The 24,884-nt window shown below is 36.4% G+C and overlaps 1 protein-coding gene across 4 annotated transcripts; it reads right to left on the bottom strand.

Annotated features, from left to right (window-relative positions):
* Positions 1-1,880: 1,880 nt before the first annotated feature.
* On the bottom strand, positions 1,881-24,515 carry LOC149080910 (uncharacterized). Of its 4 annotated transcripts, none has more exons than XM_089237593.1 (4): positions 24,242-24,474; positions 22,247-22,275; positions 17,017-17,105; positions 1,881-4,132 (listed from the first exon to the last, which is right to left on the bottom strand). In XM_089237593.1, the coding sequence occupies exon 4, from the start codon at positions 4,088-4,090 to the stop codon at positions 3,326-3,328; it is 765 nt and encodes a 254-aa protein (XP_089093719.1). In that variant the 5' UTR covers positions 4,091-4,132; positions 17,017-17,105; positions 22,247-22,275; positions 24,242-24,474; the 3' UTR covers positions 1,881-3,325. The 4 variants fall into 4 exon arrangements, with proteins under 4 accessions (XP_089093719.1, XP_089093720.1, XP_089093718.1 ...); XM_089237594.1 differs by having other exon boundaries at positions 17,017-17,097; XM_089237592.1 differs by lacking the exon at positions 22,247-22,275 and having other exon boundaries at positions 24,242-24,515.
* Between the last annotated feature and the right edge of the window lie 369 nt (positions 24,516-24,884).

Genomic DNA, 24,884 nt, shown 5'->3' with positions numbered 1-24,884 from the left:
GCATGACCAATATTTTCATATGTATATCTGATACTTTCAGTATAAAATACATATTATGAGAATGGTTTGATATTTTCAGTCCCACACTTTCATTTGACAAGGGCTTCATATTTTCAGTTGTGTGTGTGAGACAAAGGTTTGATATTTTCAGTTCAAATATAAATCATTCTCAACTGAAAATAGCAAACCATTTTCCAATGAAAATTATGAGACAAAATATGAAACCATTCTCAAATGAAAATATCAAAAACCCTTTTCAAATGAATATATCAAAAACCCTTTTCAAATGAATATATCAAAAACCCTTTTCAAATGAATATATCAAACCCTTCTCGGACTAAAAATATCAAACCCTTTTCGTGCACGACTGAAAATATGAAACCCTTTTCGTGCACGACTGAAAATATGAAACCCTTCTCGAGACTGAAAATATCAAAATCTCAAATGAAAATAACAGACCAAACATCCCAAATATCAAAGGTCACTCCCATACTTTCACACTGTTTTGGTCATTCATATGCATCACGTTTTGTGTCACTATATTTCAGTCATTCATATTCTTGCACATGCTCTAGGGCAGTGTTTCTCAACCACTGGGGCCATGAGTGATCTGCAGTTTCATTTTCCCATTAATTTCTCGTTAGTTGTGTATGACCGGGCCACTGACTTTTCCAAAGTTTGAGAACTTTCCAAAGGTTGAGAACCACTGCCCTCTCTAGGGCATTCTTTCATCCATTCACATGCTCTTGCGCACTCTTTTTCTCACTCACGTGCATGCAAACTCTCTAGGTCACTCACTGACTTAGTCAAGAGACAGGGGTGCGAGCCCCTGTGGAGGCAGAGGTGAATTTTCTTCCTTGTAATCATCATCTCCTAAGAAATAAATAACCAGTCTTTTTTTTTTTAATATTGTAAATGAAATACTGCCATCCCCATCTAAGTCTTCAACTTCTGGAATGAAAGGGTAGAGAGCATAGTGTACACATGCAGCCAGAGAAGTCATTCCAATTTATTGATCTCTACCTTCTTTGGTTCCAGCAGCTGAAGACTTTGTTTGAAAATGGAAAATGGAGTTTTTCAATCAAGAATTCAGCTATGCCCATCAAACTTCATTTATGCTTCGGTGGTTTTGTGATATCTGATGCTGACCCTATCAAGAGATAGTGATGACAAACGAAAAAACAGCTATCAAATGCAAGCTAATTATAATCACTTGATGACAACCACAACAGGATTCAAATTTGAGGTCTAATGCAAAATCTGTGTCGGAGACATCGATTCAATGACTTGATGCACAAAATCCATGATCAAGGCCAAAGATGTCCACAGTACAAAGTATGGTTGAGTTCACTTATAACATACTCCCTAAATCAGTGATTCACAACCTTTGAAATCCTATGGCCTGATTTTATCTACTTTGTAAGTAGAAGGTCCAGTCAAACATACAACTAATGGAAAATGAATGGGGGAAAAAGGAAACAGTCAATCACTCGCAGCCCGGTATGAATGATGTTAGAGCCCGGCTGTTGAGAAACACTGCCCTAGGTGATTTGAGAAGTATATGTTGTAAACGATGTGTGTAATAGTATAAGCAAGGTCTTGAAATTAACATGTAAAGCAGTAGTATATATGTATGCATAAAGTACATTACTGAAACTTCCCTGAATGAAATACGCTTGTGTAGCACATAATTAAACTTTCAGCATTATTGAACATTTGTATCGATGCACACAAATCAGATTTACATCTAAAAATACTAATAAGGTAATCTAAAACAACAATTTACACTAATTCAGATCGGCATATACAAATTTCAGTAGGATAGCATAATTGTGAGAGTTTATACTGGACGATTAAAAATAAAACATGCAGCCAAGAAATGCAATTTGTTAACTTGTTTATTTCCTTTATTAGCCTTGAGTCTAAGAAGAAAAAAATAATAAAAGGTGAGAAAAATTTCATCAGAGCACTCTGCCCCAGGTCTACCCAGAGACACGGCTTCGACACAAAATCAAACGAACCAACAAACACGCATATACATATGTTCCACAAACAAAATCACAGACGATAAAAATAATAAAACGTAACAAATGGGGGGAAAAAACTGACTAAAGTTCACGACACGAAAATTTTTTTTCATTTAAACAAATACCAGAACAAAATTAAATTTCCAATAATAAAGCTAATTATGCATCAGCGGAAAATTTTTGCTCATCTCTAAGCATCAAGAATTTTAGTGAATGAATGCATCTATGAACAAAAAACCTAAATTTTGCTGAGCTAAGGCCCTTCGGACTGAACACTTATTTACAAAAGACAATAAATGAATAATTCAACTTCAGTATTCTTAGTAAGATTCTGTTCAGTATTCGGGAATAAATGCTAGAAAGAACCTGGATATTTCTAGAGACTTTCTCCCTGCGAGCAATAGTAATTAGTCGAACAGAAAAGTTTGAATCAAAAAGTGCGCATGTGGATCTCTGTGGACACCTATCAGTGTCATAACATATGTATGGTAAGGGAAAAAAATTAGCCATGGGGGTAATTAGAGGGATAATACTTGCATGACTCACAGTGCATCGAGGTATGCAATATTTATTTTAATATATCAGGGACATTGAACAATATTATGTTACTCAGATAAAAAATAATGAACTGGTGTTCACATGGGTGGCCTATTTGTAATCCGAAACATTCCATACATAACTAGACATTGGCGAATCCATATAAGGGACTAGATTTTGTTTCTCCTCCCAATGAAGCAAGAGAAAAAATGAGGTGTGTGCACAAGCATATGTACTCTTTCCACATCATAAATCAATAACACATCAAGAAAGAACTATTGAATCACTTTGCAAAAGAATTATGCAAATATTTCCACCACCAGAGGGAGTGATAGTATTAGCATTTCAGGTCATTTAAGAAGCTTTCACCACTCTTGTATAACTAAAAAAACCCATATTTATAACATTCAATTTGGTAATAATTGATGAAACTTTTCCCCCTCGCAAAACTACTCGCAAGAAAATGTGTTAACTTCAAAAATGCGGAATAAATGGGACAATACATATAGATACATTCTATCGCTAATCATCTTGGTTACATGAGCAAAATATACTGATCGTTTCTGCATGGACTTGATAATGGAAAAATTAAGATATTTTTCAAGGGGGCGGAAATGACATTAGCTCTGCAAAATGAACACACACACACAAAAGGATAAACCTCAGCATTAGAGACTGAAAAAAAACATACACATAACTTTCAACAAATCAAAAATACGCTTGGAAGATAAACCATTATACACATAATTACTAAAGTTTCTTCAACTGACGTGCAGATTGTTTATCCGCTGCGAAACTATTTCTATTTCGGTTCTTCCAGCTTCATTGCCGCAGCATTCATTCAAATTTAGCTTGCTTATTTCTAGGTCATCTAAAGAACGTGAGCGGGGAATTGAGCAACCTGTGTTTGTCACTTTCTTTTGGCTTTTCACTGGGCTACCAGGATTCGACTTCCCACCACTGTCTTGACGAGTTACTGCACCACTGCTACCGCTGCTGCTGCCATCCCCGCCATCACTGACCTTAGGACCTGGATAGTTGGCATAATGCCTTGGCACAGCATCTGCTGATCTGGTATAACTCTTCTGTGCTCCATGTAGGTAGTGTCTCTTGGTTGTCTCGTAAGGCCTGTATAAGTGCATATGGTTTTTGGTGAATCTTGTCCGGCAACGCGCCGCAAAGTTCGGGCAATCCATGTTTTCTGACGAGGAAGAATCCCTGATCTCTGTCTCCCTTTCGGCACTGGACGACGATGCTTTTTTGAAGAAAGTAAAGTTTGTAACGAAATCTGAGTTCATTTGTAGCACGCACATTTCAGGTACCGGCAAGCAAGATGACAAAGACTGGCTTTTTGATTTCTCGTGCAGATAGTCCTGCCGACTACTCGTGATGGAACTCAGCATCCCAAGCTCGTTCAAGGCTTTGTCAAGATCGGCCATACTGGCATGACCATTACCTAATTCCCTTTTTCTTAATTTCAACACAGGACAGCAATAACAAGGAGCTGCCATTTCATCTAATGACATATTCCAGCGAGTAACTTTCGTAAAGGACAAGTTCCTTGAACCCTGTAAATGAATAAGAAAAACCCTGAAATTAAATATTCTTAGAAAAATGGTCTGTAGTAACATTTTTATTATTTAAAGAATTTTATTTCATTTTAATACATCTACTTGATTGTCTGATTTGAGCGCTGTCTATTCTCTGCAGTTTTGGATCCTTTGTACACTGAAGAGCCAAAAAAACTGGTACACCTGCCTAATATTGTGTAGGGCCCCCGCGAGCACGCAGAAGTGGCACAACACCATGGCATGGACTCGATTAATGTCTGAAGTAGCGCTGGAGGTAATTGACACCATAAATCCTGCAGGGCTGTCCATAAATCCGTAGGAGTAAGAGGGGGTGGAGATCTCTTCTGAACAGCACGTTGCAAGACATCCCAGATATGTTCAATAATGTTCATGTCTGGGGATTTTGGTGGCCAGCGGAAGTGTCTAAAGTCAGAAGAGTGTTCCTGGAGCTACTTTGTAGCAATTCTGGACGTGTGGGGTGTCGCATTGTCCTGCTGAAATTGTCCAAGTCCGTCGGAATACACAATGGACATGAATGGGTGCAGGTGATCAGACAGAATGCTTACGTACCTGTCACCTGTCAGAGTCGTATCAGGGGTCCCATATCACGCCAACTGCACATGCCCCATACCATCACAGAGCCTCCACCAGCTTGAACAGTCCCCTGTTGACATGTAGGGTCCATGGATTCATGAGGTTGTCTCCATACCCGTACACGTCCATCAGCTCGAAGCAATTGGAACCGAGACTCGTCAGACCAGGGAACGTGTTTCCAGTCCTTAACAGTCCAATGTCGGTGTTGTCGGGCCCAGGCGAGGCGTAAAGCTTTGTGTCGTACAGTCATCAAGGGTACACGAGTGGGCCTTCGGCTCCGAAAGCCCATATCGATGATGTTTCGTTGAATGGTTCGCACGCTGACACTTGTTGATGGCCCAGCATTGAAATCTGCAGCAATTTGCGGAAGGGTTGCACGTCTGTCACGTTTAATGATTCTCGTCAGTCGGCGTTGGTCCCGTTATTGCATGATCTTTTTCCGGCCGCAGCAATGTCACAGATTTAATTTTTTACCGGATTCCCGATATTCATGGTACACTCGTGAAATGGTCGTATGTAAAAATCCAAATTTCATCGCTACCTCGGAGATGCTATGTCCCATCTCTCGTGAGCTGACTATAACACCACGTTCAAACTCACTTAAATCTCGATAACCTGCCATTGTAGCAGTAGTAACCGATCTAACAACTATGCCAGACACTTGTTGTGTTATATAGGCGTTGCCGACTGCAGCGCCGTATTCTGATTGGTTCCATATCTCTTTATTTGCATACGCATACCTGTACCAGTTTTTTTGGCTCTTCAGTTTATTTTACCAACTACGTTGGAGGTAGTTTGAATTTCATGTTTGCTTTTCTACGAGAAGAAAACAGGAGGAAAAAATCTCTAAAATTTTACTTTTACTAATAAAAATTCCCTACAAATGTTTTTAAAAACCCTTATTACATAATTTTGCACAGTATTTGGAGAACCGCACAAAAATCTCCCTAATTCTCATTCTCTGAAGTTGGCAGTTATGCCCTTATTGTGATGCACAGCAGTCTTACTTCAGTTATATCTAAGTTTAGCTCCCCCTATACATTTCGGAAATTTTTCTCCATGTACAAAAGCTAGAAATTGAACATCTATCTTTCTGTCTGAATCTAGGGATTACGTTCAAGTCTATATAAAATGTCCAGAACTGGCCACTAGATTATTTTTACTTCAATATCATTGAAGTTAAATAAAGGAAACAAAATTTAAATCTGATTTTAAAAAAATTAAATGATTTAATTATGATTAAAATTAGCTGATTCAAATCAGAGTACCCTCTGCAATCAACACCCAACCTATATGTAGGCCTACTAGCAACAAATCACATTGATATAACACAGGATTTTCATTTGTACAGATTTTAGGTGGAGCACAGCATTTAATGGGATTCGATTGTGGTCACAAGTCAAGACAAATTTCATGAAGTCATTAAAAAGTATCACAGCGGTAAGTGGTACACTCATGGTAAGAAGAAAAAAAGGCAGGTTTTCCCCAAAAATTGTCTCAATTAATTTATTTGTATGATTTTTATTTATATCAATTATATTAATTTATATGTATTTGTATGCAAAATCGTACTCCAACTTATATTTGACTGATGTGCTATCTCCTCAGTCCCACTCATTTATTACTCAATTCTACAGCACTGTGCACACATTTCTCAGCAGAATTTCTAATGAATCGGCACATGCAGGAACGTGTTGCGTGTATAGGCTATGGGTATCCAACTGTTGTTCACGAAAAAAAAGCTATCACAGAACCCCAAGGTTCCAAGACTTATTTGGGGGTTCCGCATGATCAAATGCCATGGAACCCTTAAAAATCATGGAACTTGGAGACAGCTTTCTAAGAAAACTTTCTTGTTACTGATACTCGCAAAGCTGTTTTGTGTTTTGAATTTTAACGAGATAGTATTGTTTAAATAATGTCGACCATTTGGATGGCTAATCTAGAGATTGTGCAATCATGTGAATGATCAAAAGAATGACCTGGTGAACAAGGGACAAAAACAGTGATCTATAGCAGTATTTATCAACCGCCGGGCCGCGACATCATTCATACCGGGCTGCGACTGATCTGCCGTTTCCTTTTTCTCCATTCATGTTCCGTTAATCATGTGTTTGACCGGGCCTTCCACTTACAAAAATAGATGAAACCGGGCCGCAGGCTTTCTAACGTTTAGAACCACTGATCTATAAGGTGTGAAAGCATGAAAATGATGGAAAGAGTGACCTATAGATACAGAGGCATATTTATGGTGTGGGTGGGTAAGCAGCATATAGACCATGGTGGGTAATTTAGAGGAATGGAATAAGTAGTCCAAAAAACTAGACTAGAATAGGTGGAGAATAGAAAAATTTTTATAGCCCACAGAGGACAAAACTATAAATCCATCTCTAGAGCTGGCCTTTCCATTGGAATACCCTAAAATTATATGGCCCTTGTCAATTGCTTGAATTTAAGTGTGGAAAAACAAGGCATTTGCTCAAGGGATACCTGCAATTTATTATATCATCTGATCCCATTATCGTGGTGTCCCCCCTCTATGCACCAAAGAAGGCCCTCTGGGCCATGCTTGGTATGTAGTAAATTATAAAAATTTATTCATATTAAAAGCGGTTTTGTTTTGGTTGGAAAATAATTGTTGTTTATTATTGGAGAAGTGGTGTCATCTGTAGTACATACATGTAAAGAACATAGACAAAGACGTGTGTGCATGCGTCCTCATGTCCCAAGTTTTGGTTACCCTACTTCAAAGCTTTCTCTCCCATATTGAGCATGTAAATAGGTACAGCAATATCATTACATTGGAAACCTAGCTGTCATCTATGAAATATAAAAATACTAAACGTCAGCCAGCTTAAAAAATCATTCTGTTGAGCTGAATAAAATTTATTTCGGTGGTACCAGGATCCTTTTTTCTCCAGATAGAATCTGGGCAATGCAGTATATATCCGGCTGGCCTGACTGATGAGTTGCCTTCCCCTACTTTCTGAGTGTAAATCTGTCACCCATGCAGTTGATGAGCACCTCCTCCAATATTCAGAAGAGAGATTTTGCCACTGTAGGATGCTCTATACAGCTACACAATACAGAAAGCACACAGTAACAATGTTATCCCTTGCATTGTAACTGCTATCTCGAGTAGCAAACGTGCAAAGTGTTATGGTGAAACATTGTATTTTCACTCTAAAAACTGTACCGGGAATTTTTGAAGGCCTTTTGAACATTTTTTAAATTGAAATTATACCTCTAAGATGGACAGTTGATGAGATAAGGGCAGAGCTAGCACTTACAGGCAGGACAGTAACTACGATTTTTGCCACCCAGGGTCAACATAATTTTGCCACCTCCACAACTTTAAAATTCAATAATTTTGTAATGGTGTTCTTTGTTCCCACCTAAAACTGCTGCCCACAAATTTTGCCACCCGGCATTTTCACCCTGCCCCCTCTAGTTCTGGCCCTGCTTACAAGACACCCTGTATATACAGTTGATGAAAACCGACTTTCATATTGAAGATAATGGGGAAGCTTAAGACAAACATTCCATGAAACTGTAGTGTGTTCTTATCTGTACAGACGGCACACCCTCCTCACGTTCCTGGTGATTGTAAAAAAAAGAAAAAATACCAGTTTGACTTGTATCACAGATTTGTATACACGTGTCTTCCTTCTCCTTATGTTTCTTTCGTATATCAAATAGTTAAGTTTTCATTACGTTTTATCTTGTCACTACAAGCATTGGATCACTGGTGACCTATAGGACGCATCTGATTTTGGACATTGAAGTTAATTTCTCCATCGTTTACATTTCGTTTCCGCGCCTTGTGCTTTCCGTTCGTACGCTCTTTAAAGATGAAACTTTTCTAATCTCCTAGTCTCTTTTGGATACATATATATTTTTGTCAAGCCAAGCCTACTCGTTTCTACCCAATATAGACACGTTCCTGGAAATTCAAGGTGAGGAATAAATTTTCTACTCTCGATTTGCCGGTCTCCATATTTGCATTTGTCATGGCTCAACCTACTGCATCAGTTGAAGTTTCACGTGTTGCCTTTCGAGCCCCTCCGTTCTGGGAAGCAAATCTAGAGATTTGGTTTCTTCAAATTGAGCAATTCAAAACGGCAGGCATAACCGCCGATGAAACTAAATTTCATGCCGTTGTAGGAGCTCTTGATTGCAAAGTTTTGAACTATGTTTCTAATATCGTTCGCAATCCTCCTCAACAGCACATGTGCGAGACTTTCAAAACTCGCCTGCTCGAGCAGTTTCAACAATCAGAATCTTCCAAATTGCGAATGTTACTCCAGGAGCTTCAACTAGGCGACAAACGCCTGTCCCAGCTTTTGCACGAAGTGCAAACATTAGCTGAGGGTAAAATGAAAAGTGACATTTTGAAAAATCTCTGGATGCAGAGACTACCTTTGCACTCCCAACAAATATTACAAGCTTCTAGTGAACCGTTAATTGGGTTAGCGAAAATAGCTGACAAATTTTGTGAGGTTTCTAATGTGCCATCTAATACTTCAGCTGTGTCTCACACTTCAGAGTTTGATGATTTGAAAAACGAAATTGCTTTGCTACGGCAATCATTTGAAAGGCTTTCGCAATCTCCTAGACCATCTCGCGGTTATCCCAAATGATCACAATCTCGTAACCGAAACAAATTCGGCGATGCTTTGAAAAACGGAAGGCTTTGCTGGTACCATGAGCATTTTTTAGAAAAAGCTTATAAATATATTCCTCCATGTCAGTTTCAGGAAAAAAAAGGGGGCTCGTCTGTTTCGGCGACAGCTGACGAAAGCCTTCTCCATAGTCACCTATTTGTCATCGACGTTAATACGGGTTTCCGATTTCTAATTGACACTGGCGAATCAATCAGTTGTTTTCCGAAACGCCTGACTAACTTGACAAAACCTCACAAACTCTCACTATATGCTGCAAATGGATCAGAAATCCAAACGTTTGGCAACAAAAATCTAGTTCTGAATCTTGGACTAAGGAGGGACTTTCCTTTCGTTTTCACTGTGGCAGATGTTTCACATCCCATTATTGGAGCCGACTTTTTGGAAAGATTTGGTTTGCTTATGGATGTTAAAAATTCTCGTTTGATCGATAACGAAACATCGCTACCAGTGAATGGTTTAGAATCCCAAAACGGCTCTTTTAACTTAACGCCGATCTCTGGTGATTCTCCATACCACAGCATATTAGCCAAATTTCCTCAGTTTTAAATGCAGTTCCAAAGAAACACTCTTTCATGCCCTTCATCGAAACTACGGGACCACCGGTTTTCGCAAAAGCTAGAAGATTGTCTTCTGAAAAACTTGCAGCTGTTAAAAAACAATTCTAATTCGGCCTAACAAGGCCTAATTCGGCCCTCAAAAAGCCCTTGGTCGAGTCCCATGCATCTTGTACCCAAAAAAAACAACGAATGGGGAATTTGTGGGGACTTCCGTGGACTCAATGCAATAACCATCCCAGATAGATACCTGCTTCCAAATATACAGGATTTTTCCATCAACTTGAGTGGTGAAAAGATTTTTTCAAAAATCGATTTAATAAAAGCTTATCGCCAAATACTGATCAATCCTAAAGACATTCCCAAAACCACCATAATTACGCCCATTGGGCTATACGAATATGTTTATATGTGCTTTGGCCTGAAAAATGCAGCTGAAACGTTTCAGTGTTTTATTGACGAAGCATTTCGTGACTTAGATTGTTGTTACTCATATCTCGATGATTTGTTAATCGCTTCCATTGATGAAAAATCTCATGAAGCTGACTTAAAACGTGTTTTTCAAAGACTAAATGACTATGGTATCGTGATCAATCCATCTAAATATGTGTATTTGGTCAACGTCAAATTAATTTTCTGGGTTTTCTTGTTTCTCCCGATGGGATTGCACCTTTACCAGATCGAGTACAAACATTGCTTGATTATCCATTGCCATCAACAGTGACTGAATTGAAGCGTTTTTTGGCAATTGTAAATTTCTATCACAGATTCCTCAAAAATGTCGTCAGGGTGCAAGCTCCTTTGCATGAATTAGCAAAAAGCAAGATAAAAAAAGATAAAACTGAAATAGTTTGGTCCGAGGAGGCCAAATCCGTTTTTTTGTCATGCAAGCAATAAATTGCCAACGCCGCACTTCTGGCCCATCCTGTTCTGAATGCAAAATTGTTTTTGACTGCCGATGCTTCAGACACTTTATTGGGTGCAGTCCTTCAACAGCAAATAGGAAACAAAACCCAACCATTGTCATTTTTTTCACACAAGCTCAGTTCGACTGAAAAAAAGTACAGTATATATGACAGAGAGCTCTTAGCAATATATTCAGCTGTTAAGCATTTCAAGCACATTTTGGAGGGACGCAACGTCATAATTTTCAGTGATCATCGTCCTCTCACGTTATGCCTTCAAACAACCTAACAATAAATGTTCTCCCCGACAACTTAGACATCTTGAATATATTAGTCAGTTTTCGACAGATTTACGATATTTGGCTGAGGATAGTAACGTCATAGCTGATGCTTTCTCAAGAATTTGTGAAATCGACACTCCTTGTGCAATCGATTATGCAGAATTGGCACGGGCGCAGGCAGATGATGACGAATTGCATACCTTGCTTCAAAGTGAAACTGGGCTTCAGCTAAAATGCATAGATATCTCCGGTGTTAATATCTACTGTGATGTGTCTACTGACGATATATGCCCGTATGTACCTGTTTCAATGCGATGTCTAGCGTTCGACTCTGTGCATAATCTGTCCCATCCTGGGATAAAAGCTACTCTAGGTATGGTATGCAAACGATTTATTTGGAAATCGATTGCGAGAGACTGCAAAGATTGGTGTCGTACTTGCATCGCTTGCCAGAAGTCAAAGGTTATCAAACATACCAAGTCTCCTTTAGGCTCTTTCCAGGTTCCTGATTCTCGCTTTGCACATGTTTATCTGCACATTGTTGGACCCTTGCCTCCCTCTAAAGGATACACGTATCTCTTGACATGCGTTAATCGGTACACGCGGTGGCCCAAAGCGGTACCAATGTCTAACCAAACCGCTGAAACTACAGCTAAGACATTCTTTTCTACCTGGGTGTGTTGGTTTGGCGTTCCTGAAAAGTTGACCACAGATCAAGGTCGTCAGTTTGAGAGTAATCTATTTCCCTCTGTTGCACATCGAAAAATCCTGCACCACTGCCTACAATCCAAAGTGTAACGGCCAGGTTGAGAGATTCCACCACGATATCAAAGCCTCTCTGATGTGTGTCCTCAAAGGTAACGAGCACTGGATAGAGGTTCTACCTACAGTCCTGTTGGGGTTACGTTCCAGCATCAAAGAAAACCTCCAAGTATTAACCACTGAGTTGGTATACGGCACAGCCCTACGCCTTCCTGGGAAACTCTTCTGGCACTCGGATGAGCGAGACACCCTACTTCGATATGACTTCTTGCAGAGACTGAGAGACCATTTCTCCCGTGTGAGACCAGTACCAACCTCTCATCACAATTTGTCTAAGCCCTTCGTCTCGACAGACTTGCTAACTTCTCCATCAGTATTCGTCCGACAAGACTGTGTACGCAAACCTCTACAACAACCATACACCGGACCATTTGAAGTTATTTCAAGAACTGATAAGTATTTTATGTTGAACATTATGGATACATTTTTATGATTGCCATTAGATTACCTTAAGTCATGTTTTATGTTAAATAATAATTTATGTGACACTTTCAAAAATCAGTATATTTCCAGGTCTGGCCGAAGAGTGAGATTTCGTATTGACCCTTCGAAATTAGCTATATGATTTGTAATATTGTACAGTATATGTATTGCAATTTTTTTTTTATTATTTGTATGATTATTATTCAATTTTTCTTCTCTTAAATGTTTTGTCTTCGACTGGAGGGGGAGTGCTGTAGTGCATTCTTATCTGTATAGATGGCGCACCCTCCTCACGCTCCTGGTGATTGTAAAAAAAAGAAAAAATGTCAGTTGGAATTGTACAACCGATTTGTATACACGTGTCTTCCTTCTTGTTATGTTTCTTTCGTATATTAAATAGTTAAGTTTTCATTACGTTTTATCTTGTCACTACAAGCATCGGATCAAAACTTTGTGGAAGACAAAATTATCCACGAAAAAATTATTTCATTTGTATGGTAACTAATTAACTGCTAATCTATACATATAAAATTGATTTTCTGTGTGTCTGCCTCTGTGTGTGTATGTTCTCTATACAAATCTACAATTTTAGATCGATCGTCACCAAATTTTGCACATATACCAAATGGAACCGACTTGAACGATAGGCTACTTTAAAATTTCGCCAGAGCCAGGCAAATGCCCCAAATAGGCAAAAAACTGTCGGGCAACAATGGTTTTTGAGCCTCAACAATCACTTGCTGAACGTTTACTTTGGTTACCGTGGTTCCCTAGCTATGCGTTTCAGACGTGTTTTTATGCCTTTACAATGGTTGACCACATTTTCAATATACTCTCAGTAATGAGGCGTTTTGAATAGATGTCATAATCATCTTCAGCATCACTTTGAGGGTCAGGAAAAGGGTGATTCTCATAGAAATCAGTGTTAAAATTGCCGAATTTACTGTAGAAATGCAAAAATTTGATGGTGTTTTCTGTCACATCAATAATTTCAAAAATTGTATTGAATTCTCAATTATTGAAATATTGAGTTCACTTTAGAGATATACGAAGCCCAGGATATTAAATATGAAGTAATTAGCCGGACCTACTTTTAAGTTGGATATTCGTGCAATAACATATTGATTTCAACTTTTTATTCATATCTTTTCAAGCATGAAAATTAACGTCTCCGTATTGTCTTTTGATATTCAACTGCATAAATTGATATAGTTTAGGTTGATTTAAAATCAATTATGGGTCCGTAAAGTACATCAAAGAAATTCCACAGCTTTAATTAAGCATTGTTGGAAGCAGAAACAGGCAGAAATAGATAACTTGAAGTTTGGGAGGGGGATCAAAATATCTAGCGCCCCTTAAAAAAGAGGGAAAAAAATATTCGTTTCTATGTTTCTTTAAATCTAGATTTGTTTATTGCAGGAAGTTGCCATATTGGTTAACTTAGACATGGTTTGCATGCCCCTCAAAGAAGAGGGAGATGTCACGTAATCCAAACAGCCTCATAGAAGAAAACCCGGGCGCGCCGGGTATTATAGCTAGTTAATATTTTTTCTTATAAACTTCAGCAAAATGTATTGAAATTTAACGTACATATATGAATATTCGTAGCATAACATACTGAATGCCAACAGATAAATTAATAGACAGTGACATTTATCCAGTAAATATTGAATGTCCACAATGTGTGTCACACAATAGAAATTTATTTTATACTGAGTATTCAAGAAACTTTCGATTCAATCACCGTAAATTGTGGTAAAGAAGGTATATTTTTGCAGATAAAATTTTATTTTTACTCATTTGATAATTATGGACAAAAGTGACGAAAAAAGACACCATTTTTTTAATAGTGAATAAGTTTACAAATTATGGACGTTTAGCGTCTGAGAATGACAAAATGCTTCCGTGTACATTGCTTTTTACTGCACAGAAAAAAAATTTCCTCACATTCTACAATAAGGTAGCACAACATTTTGTCATTCTACATAGATATCAAAATTCTGTGTGCAGGGAGACAAATTTGTGCTGGTGAAATAAAAGACTGACTTTTTTTCCCCCGAATGTAGGCACAGAGGGCACATTTTATGTAGGAATAAATTTTTCCCTTTTCCCCATAAGCATCTTGGTACTCATACTCATCATGCTCCTCTCCATTATAGAGCTTCCCCCAGACCGAGATCTATGTACTGAGATCTATTTACACTATAAATTCACTCTATAGTGAATTTATAGTGTAAAAAAACAAAAACAGTGAGATTTGTCCTCGGCCCCATACTACATCCTTGTAAGCCCTACCCTTGTTGGTGCTCACTTAAAATACTGAAAATAAACGATTGATTTAGTACTCAGGAGATATTCACCGACTCAGATGAAAACCCTATGATTCAAGTTAGCATCATGATTATTTCAGTTAAAACCAGGGTCGGCGAGTTTTTGCCATAAGCAGTAAAAACTAGTAAAGACTGTCCCAGCAAAAATAGGTTTTTTTGAAAAGTGGCTAAAATTTATTTTTCCCTAATTTATGCATATGAGACATTATTGGGCATTTGATTATTTTTTTAAATGCAAATAAGATAGCTTTTAACATGAACTTTATTAGAAGAATTAATAAATTTTTGGGGTGGTGAGTTTTTCTGGAAAAACTGCAGTAAAAAATGTCCTGACAATAATTGGTTTTTCATAATATAAGCATATATATATACACATACATACACACACACCAATCAACATGATATATATGTGATAATATTCTTAAATTTAATATTTCACATTTAAAATTGTCCTTTGTTTTTGATTATCTGTGTCGGAGCAGGTGTTTGATGCCCCCTTCCCTATGGTCTACTCCTCTCCGATGCATACCTCTCCAAGTTGCAGCTGCCCCTTGTAGCCAATCACAATTAATTAATCCACCTGCCTCTCGTACGCCTACATTTTCACAACTATCCTTTATCGAGATATGTACGTTATGCAAGTTAGGGTACAGTTTTCCATAGAAATACATATAGATATTAGTTAATTGGGACCAAATTTTAGAAAGAACGTAACTTTTTCTTTCTTACTCTCACTATAATGCTATGGTACTCTCCTATAGGGATTCATAAATTCAACTCAAGTTGTGACTGCAATCCAGCCGAGTAAAAACACTGTATTAAAATCTGTATTTACACTCTGAAATCTGCACAAATGAAAGCTGTGTGTTAAGCGCTTTGAATGCTTTGATAATATCTTGACCAATTGAAAGAAATGAGCTGTTTGTGTTTGAAGGCATGAAACAAATTTTAGCCATTAGTTGGAGTTTATTGAAAGTTGCAGACCAGGTGCATTGCTACCAAAGAGCAATACGTTAAACAAATTATATTTTAATTATTTATATATATAAAATTGTGACAGACTCTGTGAAAAATGGCCCATACCAAACAAGCCTTGGGGTGGGGGAATTCCATTCTAAAATCCCAGCGAAGTTTTCATCTTTACATACTGTAAACCATAGTTTCTCAAACTTTGTTCCATCGCTCCCTTCTTCAGAAATTTTTTTCCCTCATCGCTCCCCAACTCAAATGAACTCATAGGATCATATGTTATACCCATAGTTTTTATGGCCCCCTGAACAATTCCACGGGGGTGATATTGCACACTTTGGGAAACACTGTTGTAAACTCTCAAAAATTGATACAATTTCATTAACTATAATATTCTAATTGAATAAAAGAATTTTTTACTTGATTATTTTTAATGGTCTCCACTATCTCAGCAATAACCCAGCGATTATGCTTGAATTTCAGAAAACTACATTTTTCACACAAAATCGTGAAACTCTGAAATTGTGTAAATCTGGGTATTACTGTACAGTGAAACCTCACTACAACGATGTTTGATATAACAATAAATTCCTCTACACCACTACAGTTTTCTTGATCCAGAGTAACATTATATTAAGATCTCACTGTATCAGAGTTGGCATATTTTTACCATAGGTGAAAATAACAATAAAAACTATCCAGACAAAAATAGATATTTCTTTCCCCCATCTATCTATGCATGTGCGGCATTGTTATGCATTTATTTTTCCATTTATTATGCAAATGAAATAGTTTCAAACACAAATTTTGGTTTAATAATCAGTTACTTTTAGAGATGGTAAGTTTTTGCCATAGCTGGAAAAAACTAGAGTGAAAAACGTCCTGACAAAAAATAGGTTTTAGCCACGCATAAAACAAATCAATACTTCCCACATAAATTTGTCTCGTATTATTAAAAAAGAATTGCATATTGTTTATAATGACCCTTCGTCGGAAAACAACCAAGTTTTCCTACAGGCCATTTTAATTGAATGATCACTATAACGTGGGGGGGGGGGCATTATAACAAACATAGACTGTATTTCTATTTATTAATTTGTAAATTTATTTCCTACCAGATTACTTCTAAATATAACAGTATAAAGTTGATTGTTGTAATGATTTCAAGTATCAATTAAGTCAAATCAGTGCTACTGCAGACCAATCCAGAAGAATTTTAAGAAAGGTGTAGAAAAAACACTATTATGGGAATTTTTACAACAGAATGTTTTGCAGGGATGTGAATTGACTGCATTTCCATTGCATTAATTAAACTCACCGTTTAATTTAAGCTTTTCTTCCATGAATCATATCATCCAATAATCATGAGCAAATAATCAATTCTTCTTCACTGCCAAATCTAAGAAACTGAAAAATTATCACTAAGCTCAGAACAAATTTGGTAAGAACAAAAATTTATGCATATCATATACAAGTCAAATTCAAATAAGAAAAATGTTTTGATTTATGAAGGAGCATCAAATGATAAAACTAATCAATACAAAACAAGAGCAATGGTAACAGTAAAAATCTATAGCTTCAAAATGTAGTTCTCACTCTTCCTAAACTTTGTTTTTACTAAACTGTTCAAAACCTTCACCTTAAAAAAGTACACATAAAAAAGTATTTATAACAAGGTTCATGCTTATTTTTATAAGAAAACTTTCCTGACTTTTCCAGTCAAATATTTAAAAAATTCTAGGTGATTTTTTTGAATAAAAATTTTATAAATTAATTACAATTGCAAAGTTAAATAAATAAATTATATGAATTATAGCTATTATCATAACATCATAATCATAGATTATCAATTGTTACATTTTTTTTCCAAATACACCTGATCGAAAAAAGAAATAATCAAGGAATGCAAGATTTCCCTTTTCTGCAATATCATTGTTGGGGGATGGCATTAGCAATTTTTGGTACATCAAAAGCTGGCAATTGTATTTGATGATAAAAGCTTCATGTCTCTATTTTGCTGAATGTAAATGTCTCTATTTTTTGCTGTCAGCTGTTGCACATGAGGTTGCTGTGGGTGGACGAGATTCAGTGAAATAATTGAAATAATCTGTACTTCTACCTTTCTGCTAATGATCTTGTCAGCCAACTCCAATACCTTTCCCCCCAAAGTTTCTGAACATGTGGCAAGAATAGCCTGAACTTGATATGGTAAGCAATATATCAATACACTTCAAAGTAATTTGTCGCTGAGACAGCCACTGGATAGATTAAGCATTTCTCTGAGTCACCCAGAAGGGGGGTTGCAGATCACGTAGTTCAACTTCCTACATCAAACGTTACAAATGTCATTCATCTGGTTCAGCAAACTTAGCTTGGAGGCATCTTTTTAGTGTGCAGTACATGCTTTTTGCTGACGGATTCATGATGAGGTCACTCACGTGCCAAAACCAGGGTTGGCAAGGTTTAGGACAGTACCGTAAAAACCAAAACTGTCCAAAAACTTCTATTTATAACTATTAGTTAAACTAAACTTTACAATTTCAGAAGAAGCAACTTCTATAATCTAATAATGAACCTAATATTATATAAATTATATTATTAATTACATTAAATATAATAAAGTTTTGAAATTCGAAACAGTGTATGTAAAGGGTTGTATGACTGATATCAAGTTATGAGATTGAACTTGAAAACTGAACTGTCTTGTGAGGTTAAATATTAAATTTATTGAAACATGAAAGATACAAGAATGGGCTAAAAATTAATCACATGGAAATGAGAAAAATGCTATAGAATGAAATAAAATAAAACTTATGTAATAATTGAACACTCGGCCTAATAATCAAGCTTAACTGTGCCTTTTAATATTTAATAACACAATTATTTTGGCTGCCCTTATCTGTACCAAGATGATTTTTAAGTTTAGTGTGTGCTACTATATATAAAATTTGAAAATATTCTTTTAATCGATGCATAACTTCTGGGACACGAAAAAAATAAGAAGTTTTCACTAAGTGTGGGCATCTTTTTCTCAGCCACCTCATTGGGCATTTTGCTGTTGTTGCCTCGTATTTGTATACAGTACGTTAATAATTAATTTCATCATTGAATTTGATTTTAAAAAATGCGTCATTCGTTTAGTTCACTTTTTGAAAATGCATTCAGAACTTTTGATTTGAAAAATATTTTTACCAATAAATGTGAAATTCCTGATTATGAAATTTCATTTTTCTACAAAATTTATGTCTATCTATTCATGAGAATCACGGAATAGTTTTTTTAGAGGAGAATCTATGCTCTGGCTCTTAAAATTTTCACAAAAAATTATGTGCAAGATTCCTTGAAAGACTCTATATTTGGAGATGACGATTTTAGGAAGAAAATTTATCTCTGCCTCAACAGGAGAATTGAACCCTGGTCTCTCATTTGCCGGATGAGTGCTCTATCCCTAAGCTATGGAAACAGATGGAATTTTTCTTCCTTGGAGCATATATAGCTTATGTGCATGAACAATGTGATAATCAGCTAATAGGTCACAAATGACACTAAGCTACCAGATGGTGACATATGGACATATGTTGAGGAAGATGCCCTCTCCACTTGTTAATACAGTGAAACCTATATAACTATAAATGAAACATCAAGAGGAATTATTTTTCGTTTCAGACAGGTTTAATTTATAAAGGTGCACACAAAAATATATGCAGTGATTTATTTATATATATATATATATATATATAGTTTTGCAAAACTTAAATTTTGAGAATATCATCTGTGATGACAGCATCCATCACTGTCGGTACAATATGAAAAGAGGGAGCTTGTGTGATGGAGGAACTCCACTTACGTTTTGCCGCTCAAGCAAGGTGGTCATGTGGTCTGCTGCATTGTTCTTTTCTTGTAGGTTTTTTAATTTTAATTGTATAATAGGGTCATTCCCAAAAAAAGTGTATATATAAGCTGTTTCAGAGACTTTATAATTTTTTTTACAAAATTTCAGAGCACTCTAGAGAAATATAATTTTAATTTTTTTTTCCTAGTTCTTGATTCAATTTTCTGTCATATGGCATTTCTTAATTTGTTTCAGATAGTATATAATTTTTTTAAATTATCGTTCGTAGCAAAAAACCTCAAAATCTAGCTGTTCCTGCTTGAAAAAAGTATTAAACAAAGAAACTTTATGCAAATGTGTGGAATTTTTTCAAAAACGTGGAATCATATTTTATATATGTGCCATAGATGAACAAAAACTGACAAAATTTTGAAAAAATTTTTTCTTTCTTATGAAAAACTATTATTTTGTTGGTGTCCCGAAAATTTTCCCATTTTAAAATGTCCACTCTGTTACGGTCATTTCGGAAATATATTTTTATACCAGATTAAATCTGATAACACTTTTGAACTCATTGAAAGGTTCACTTTTAATGCTTGATAAACTTTTTGGATTTGACTTCGGCAAACAACTTAATATCAGGCCTGTCAATTGGGGGGGGGGGGCAGGTGGGGCTGTTGCCCCCCCCCCTGGTTTTTGAAAATACACTAAAAATGGTATACACACACACACGCATTGAGTAGGCCTACATGTGTTTTCCCTGGAAAAAGTTGAAATGACGGCCCTGCTTAATATCCCTGTTATTCTTTAGTACCAGATTTTTCTGTCAGATGTCCACTCTGTTATGTCATCATCAGAAATAATTTTTTTTTCATCTACATCAACATCAAGTACATGGAGAGATGCTTCAAAATATAAGTTTTCGATTATTTAAATTTTTAATAAAAAAATAATAATTTAGGTTAATTTGTCTCCACACTGTTACATCTCCCAGAAACTCAAGCAACGCAACAGAATGGAAACTATGATTTAAAGTAAAGTTTTCTTAGTTAAGAGGGTTTTGAAGTTTTAAGTTAAATTTAATAAGTTATCTATTCCATTTAAACAATTTAAAACTTTCTCCATCCTGTTATTTTTTCAGTTAAATACGAAAGTTTAGTAGTACAGATAGATAGTTAAAATCACTGCCAGGCACAGATCCAGGGAGATGTGTCATAAGGTGCATTTTAGTATGAGTAAAGGTCATGTTAGTTGACAATACATGCTGCATTTTATGGGACAGAACCATCATTTTCCAATATTACAGTAGTCTCATTTATCCAACATAAACGGGCTGACAGAACGTTGGATAAGCAAAACTCTACAAAATTTTGAGGAGTAAAATTGAATTTTGATGTGTGAATCACGCGCCTAGATGCATATTGGTGAACACTGTGTCTCTGGGTCACCTATCACATTTTGTATACAATTTTTGAGAAACGTGTATTTGCATAGCCTGTATAGAATATATTTGAGGTATCTTTCTCTCAGTTAAACATTTCTGTGCACTCTGTTACAGGACGTGTGTGGTTAATACTCTTTGAAAGTAAAAAAATTCAAGGACTATTGTAGCACTTTTCCAGACAAAATTGAAAAATTTAAGGCATTCATATCGTGGTTGACAAAAATCATTATCTTTTCTAAAAAAATAAATTAATTGGATTTTTTTACATTTATATTTAACATTAACTCATTTTTAATTTCAAGTTTGAAATACTAATTTATTAAAAATATATAAATTTTAAAAAAGTTATAGTTCTCATTTCACCTTGTAGACAATATCAAGTTCTAGAGATCATGCTTAAAAAAAAAAAAATCAATTAGTATACAAATGACATTCAAGCAAAAATCATTTCGTGTCTCAAACAATGAAATTTGCCTTCCACGAAAAAATCAGAAAGCATGAAGTCATATACGTGGGGGTGACCTGTATTTCCTGGGACATTCCCATATTTTCATGTAATTTTGGCCATTCCGACTTTTTCACAAAAATGTCCCGTTATTTCCTGTATATTCAAGAAAGCTTTTTTGAATTTTTATTATCTATGAAATTAAATAATTACTAAATTTTTTTTTTGTCAATGCTATATTATGATAATTACGACTTTAAATATGAATATTTATCTCACATATTCGCCATGTTAATGTTTCTTTCCGTAGAATTCATTCAAATCTACTTACTTCAATGCAATGGCGCTTCGTGTTATACCTATGGTGATTTTTTAAACAATTTCAACAATAATTCGCAACATTGCTTTTAATTTAGAAGTAATTAGAAGCATTCATTGAATTTTATGTGAATTATTCCAATTTATAACATGGATTATGGATCACTATTACACATGTGCACTGTAAGGATTTTTTTTCAGATTTCTTGGATTATTGCTGTGCCGTGGACGAAAGATGATGAAAAAACAGGTGAGCGGTAAAAAGAAAACCTTTTTTTATTTCCTACATCTCACCTCTGGTTGCACTAGGATTGCAACTCGAGGTCTTGGTGCCAAGTCGGCACCGTTGGTTTCTCACCAACGTAGCCTCAAGAAAGACCTGATCGATTTTTAGAAAACAAAAATAGAACTGTTAATTTTGTTCTTGTTAAAATTAGCCAAAAAGCTTAGAGACATCCATATTTGTTAAGGAATCAGAATTTTTCTAACAACAACAAGTGCTACTGTACCTAGGTAAAGACAGCAATGCCAGGTCCCGCTATGCAAAAACGAAAAAAAAAAAGTGAAAAATTTTCAATGTGTAAAAGTCTGTACGTGTAAAATGCATTTTTAAAGAAATGAAGGTATTGAAAAATGTAGAAAGTGCGATGTGCAAATACAACTGCAATTATAATGTTTAGAATGTAAATATACATATATTTTTTATCAGTTATGCAACAAGGAACTTTTTTGGTTGGTTATATCCTCTTCAAACCTGAGCCAAAACACAACTTTTCCTTAGTCAGCTATTAACTAACCATTAATTTTTTTTCTTCTCTGGATTGATGTGTTTATTGCTAATTAACACAATTAGGTACCCTCACGCATACCTAAAAATACAATACACTTAACTTCAAAAAACAATACCTGAAACAGGGCCCTTAGCAGAGGTGTATTTACAGGAGGGGGGAACTTTTATCAAGCTCGGGTTAAGCTATAGCCCACAGAGGCATGTATGGAGGGGTCAGCGAATTTAAGGGATAAGTGGTCAGAGAGTAGAATGGGGGAGAGAAAAGGGTTTTGAAACCAATCCGCCTCTGCCCAGAGAGTACTAGACCAAACACAATACCTCTTAACTTGAAAAAAAGAAGCACTATGAAAACCATTAAAAAAAAAGTGCACATATTGTGTGCTCCTACAAGAGGTTAACAATAAAATTTAATTTTAAAACTTATTTTAGAAAACTTAAAAAAGTTTTTATATATTCTGTTTCATACTTACACTCATATCTATACTTAAACTTAGAAAAAAAAACCTTACAGAAATTAAGATTTTATATTGAAACAACAACCTCCCATCATTTTTACCAGTACTTCTATTGTTAAAGTCTTCTAGAATCAACCGGCGACATAGATTTCTAATTTTTCAGACTAGACCAGCTCAAATTTCAATAAAAAGGTAACATTTCCACTAGTTTTTCTTTCAAAACAGTACATTTTCAAAATTTAAATGTAGATAACTCCATTGAGTGTTGATCAAGAAATACAATCAAGAAAATATATTTCCTGGATATTATGCCGAAGTGAACTCAGAAAAAAAAAATCATCTGGTCTCCGCCGGGATTCAGGTTCTCTTGCAAACCAGGCAAGCATGCTACCATCTACACCACTGAAGACATGACCTTGCCTTCCTCATTATCCCATCTGGGGGGGTTGGGCACCGGGTTAAGACAAGGGAGTTCACGAGAAGAAAATATTGTCAGAGAAAGGAACATGGACCAAAAAAGGTTAACTCAGGAGAACTTATGTGCTGCGTGAGATTTTCTCTCACGGCGTCAAATATTTAGCTTCCCGCTCAAAACGGTTAGAGTTTCCACGCCCTGATCTTTATAATCAGTGTGCTTCAAGTGACAGTAAGGATCAGTTTGCGTCACATACTGTCAACGAGTGCGAGAGTTTTGCTCAGAGTGCAAGTTCTCGTGGACAAGCAAACTTAGCGAGTTCTCCCGGGTTAAAAAAACCACTGCTTTAGGTCACTCACTGATCTAGTCCTCCACTCTGTGGGCAGAGGCGGATATGTTTCACCGCCCTTTCCCCCCCCCCTCTACTCTCTGACCACTCATCCCTCAAATTCGCCGCCCCCTCCATACATGCCTCCCTGGACCATAGCTGCACCCGGGCCCGATAAGAGCTCTCACCCCCCCCAATCATGTAAATACGCCTCTGTTAGGGGGCCCGCTTCAGGGTGAAGGGGGGGGGGGGGCATGCTAAGAAAAAAAATAGACATCTCAAATCGATTTTGACAGCATCACACAGATACAAATCTATGATCAATCAATCAATCAAACCCAATTAATGAAAAAAAATCGTGTAAACCGGATACGTTTTAAGCGGATTCCTCTTTTACAGCGACGCCTATCAACGAGATGCTGTGTTTAACGAAACAAATATTTAATATATTTTTTTTAACTTTTCATCACCCCGATATAACGAAGGTATGGAGAGATATACAGAAAAATGAATTACCATCTACATTGGAGGCGAGTGGGAAGCGAATGCTAGGAGAGAGAAGCTTCGCGTATTAACCATCACAGCTACCACGAAAATAATGAAAAACAAAAACAATAGGCAGCCATCTTCACTACTGCTAATATAATGTAAAGCACATGCAGACGCGAGTTCCTAACCTTGAACCGTAAATTTTGAAGAAAGCTCACTTCACTGTTTCCAGACGAGCGAGCGCGGTCTGCTATCCAATCATTCTCCGCATCTTATATGTACGAGTATGAAAGTCTGAATAAAAGTGAATTTTGGATTCGTCAATTTCTGTTTTTATGTGATATAGAGTGCGAAGTATGAGAAGACCATATATTGTCGAAAAATGTCAGACGAATTTGCATAATAAATGCCATCTGACACAAATTTCCACAAAAAGAGTTGTCAGACACAAGAAATCGACGAAGATCATTTAAGAATTGTAGTTTTGTGAGATATACAGGGCTAAGAAAATCACAAAAATTTAGGCACAGGTTTCAGATGTGCAAGACTTTTCCTGCCATCTGAATTGACCATACATCCCGTATTTCCCGGGACAGTCCCGGTATTTTCTGTTTTTTTAGCCGTCCCGACTTTTTGGCAAAAGTGTCCCGGTTTTTCCCGTATTTCACAC

The sequence above is a fragment of the Pholcus phalangioides genome, unplaced genomic scaffold (assembly GCF_987345545.1).
Source record: "Pholcus phalangioides strain wild (caught in Gottingen) unplaced genomic scaffold, Ppha-v1.0 ptg000010l_1, whole genome shotgun sequence".
NCBI lineage: Eukaryota > Metazoa > Arthropoda > Arachnida > Araneae > Pholcidae > Pholcus > Pholcus phalangioides.
Note: the sequence above shows the minus strand (reverse complement) of the source record. Positions and strands in the feature narration are given on the sequence as shown.

Excerpts from the sequence above, each read along its gene's own strand:
- LOC149080910 (XM_089237592.1), bottom strand. The coding sequence starts at position 4,090 with ATGTCATTAGATGAAATGGCAGCTCCTTGTTATTGCTGTCCTGTGTTG.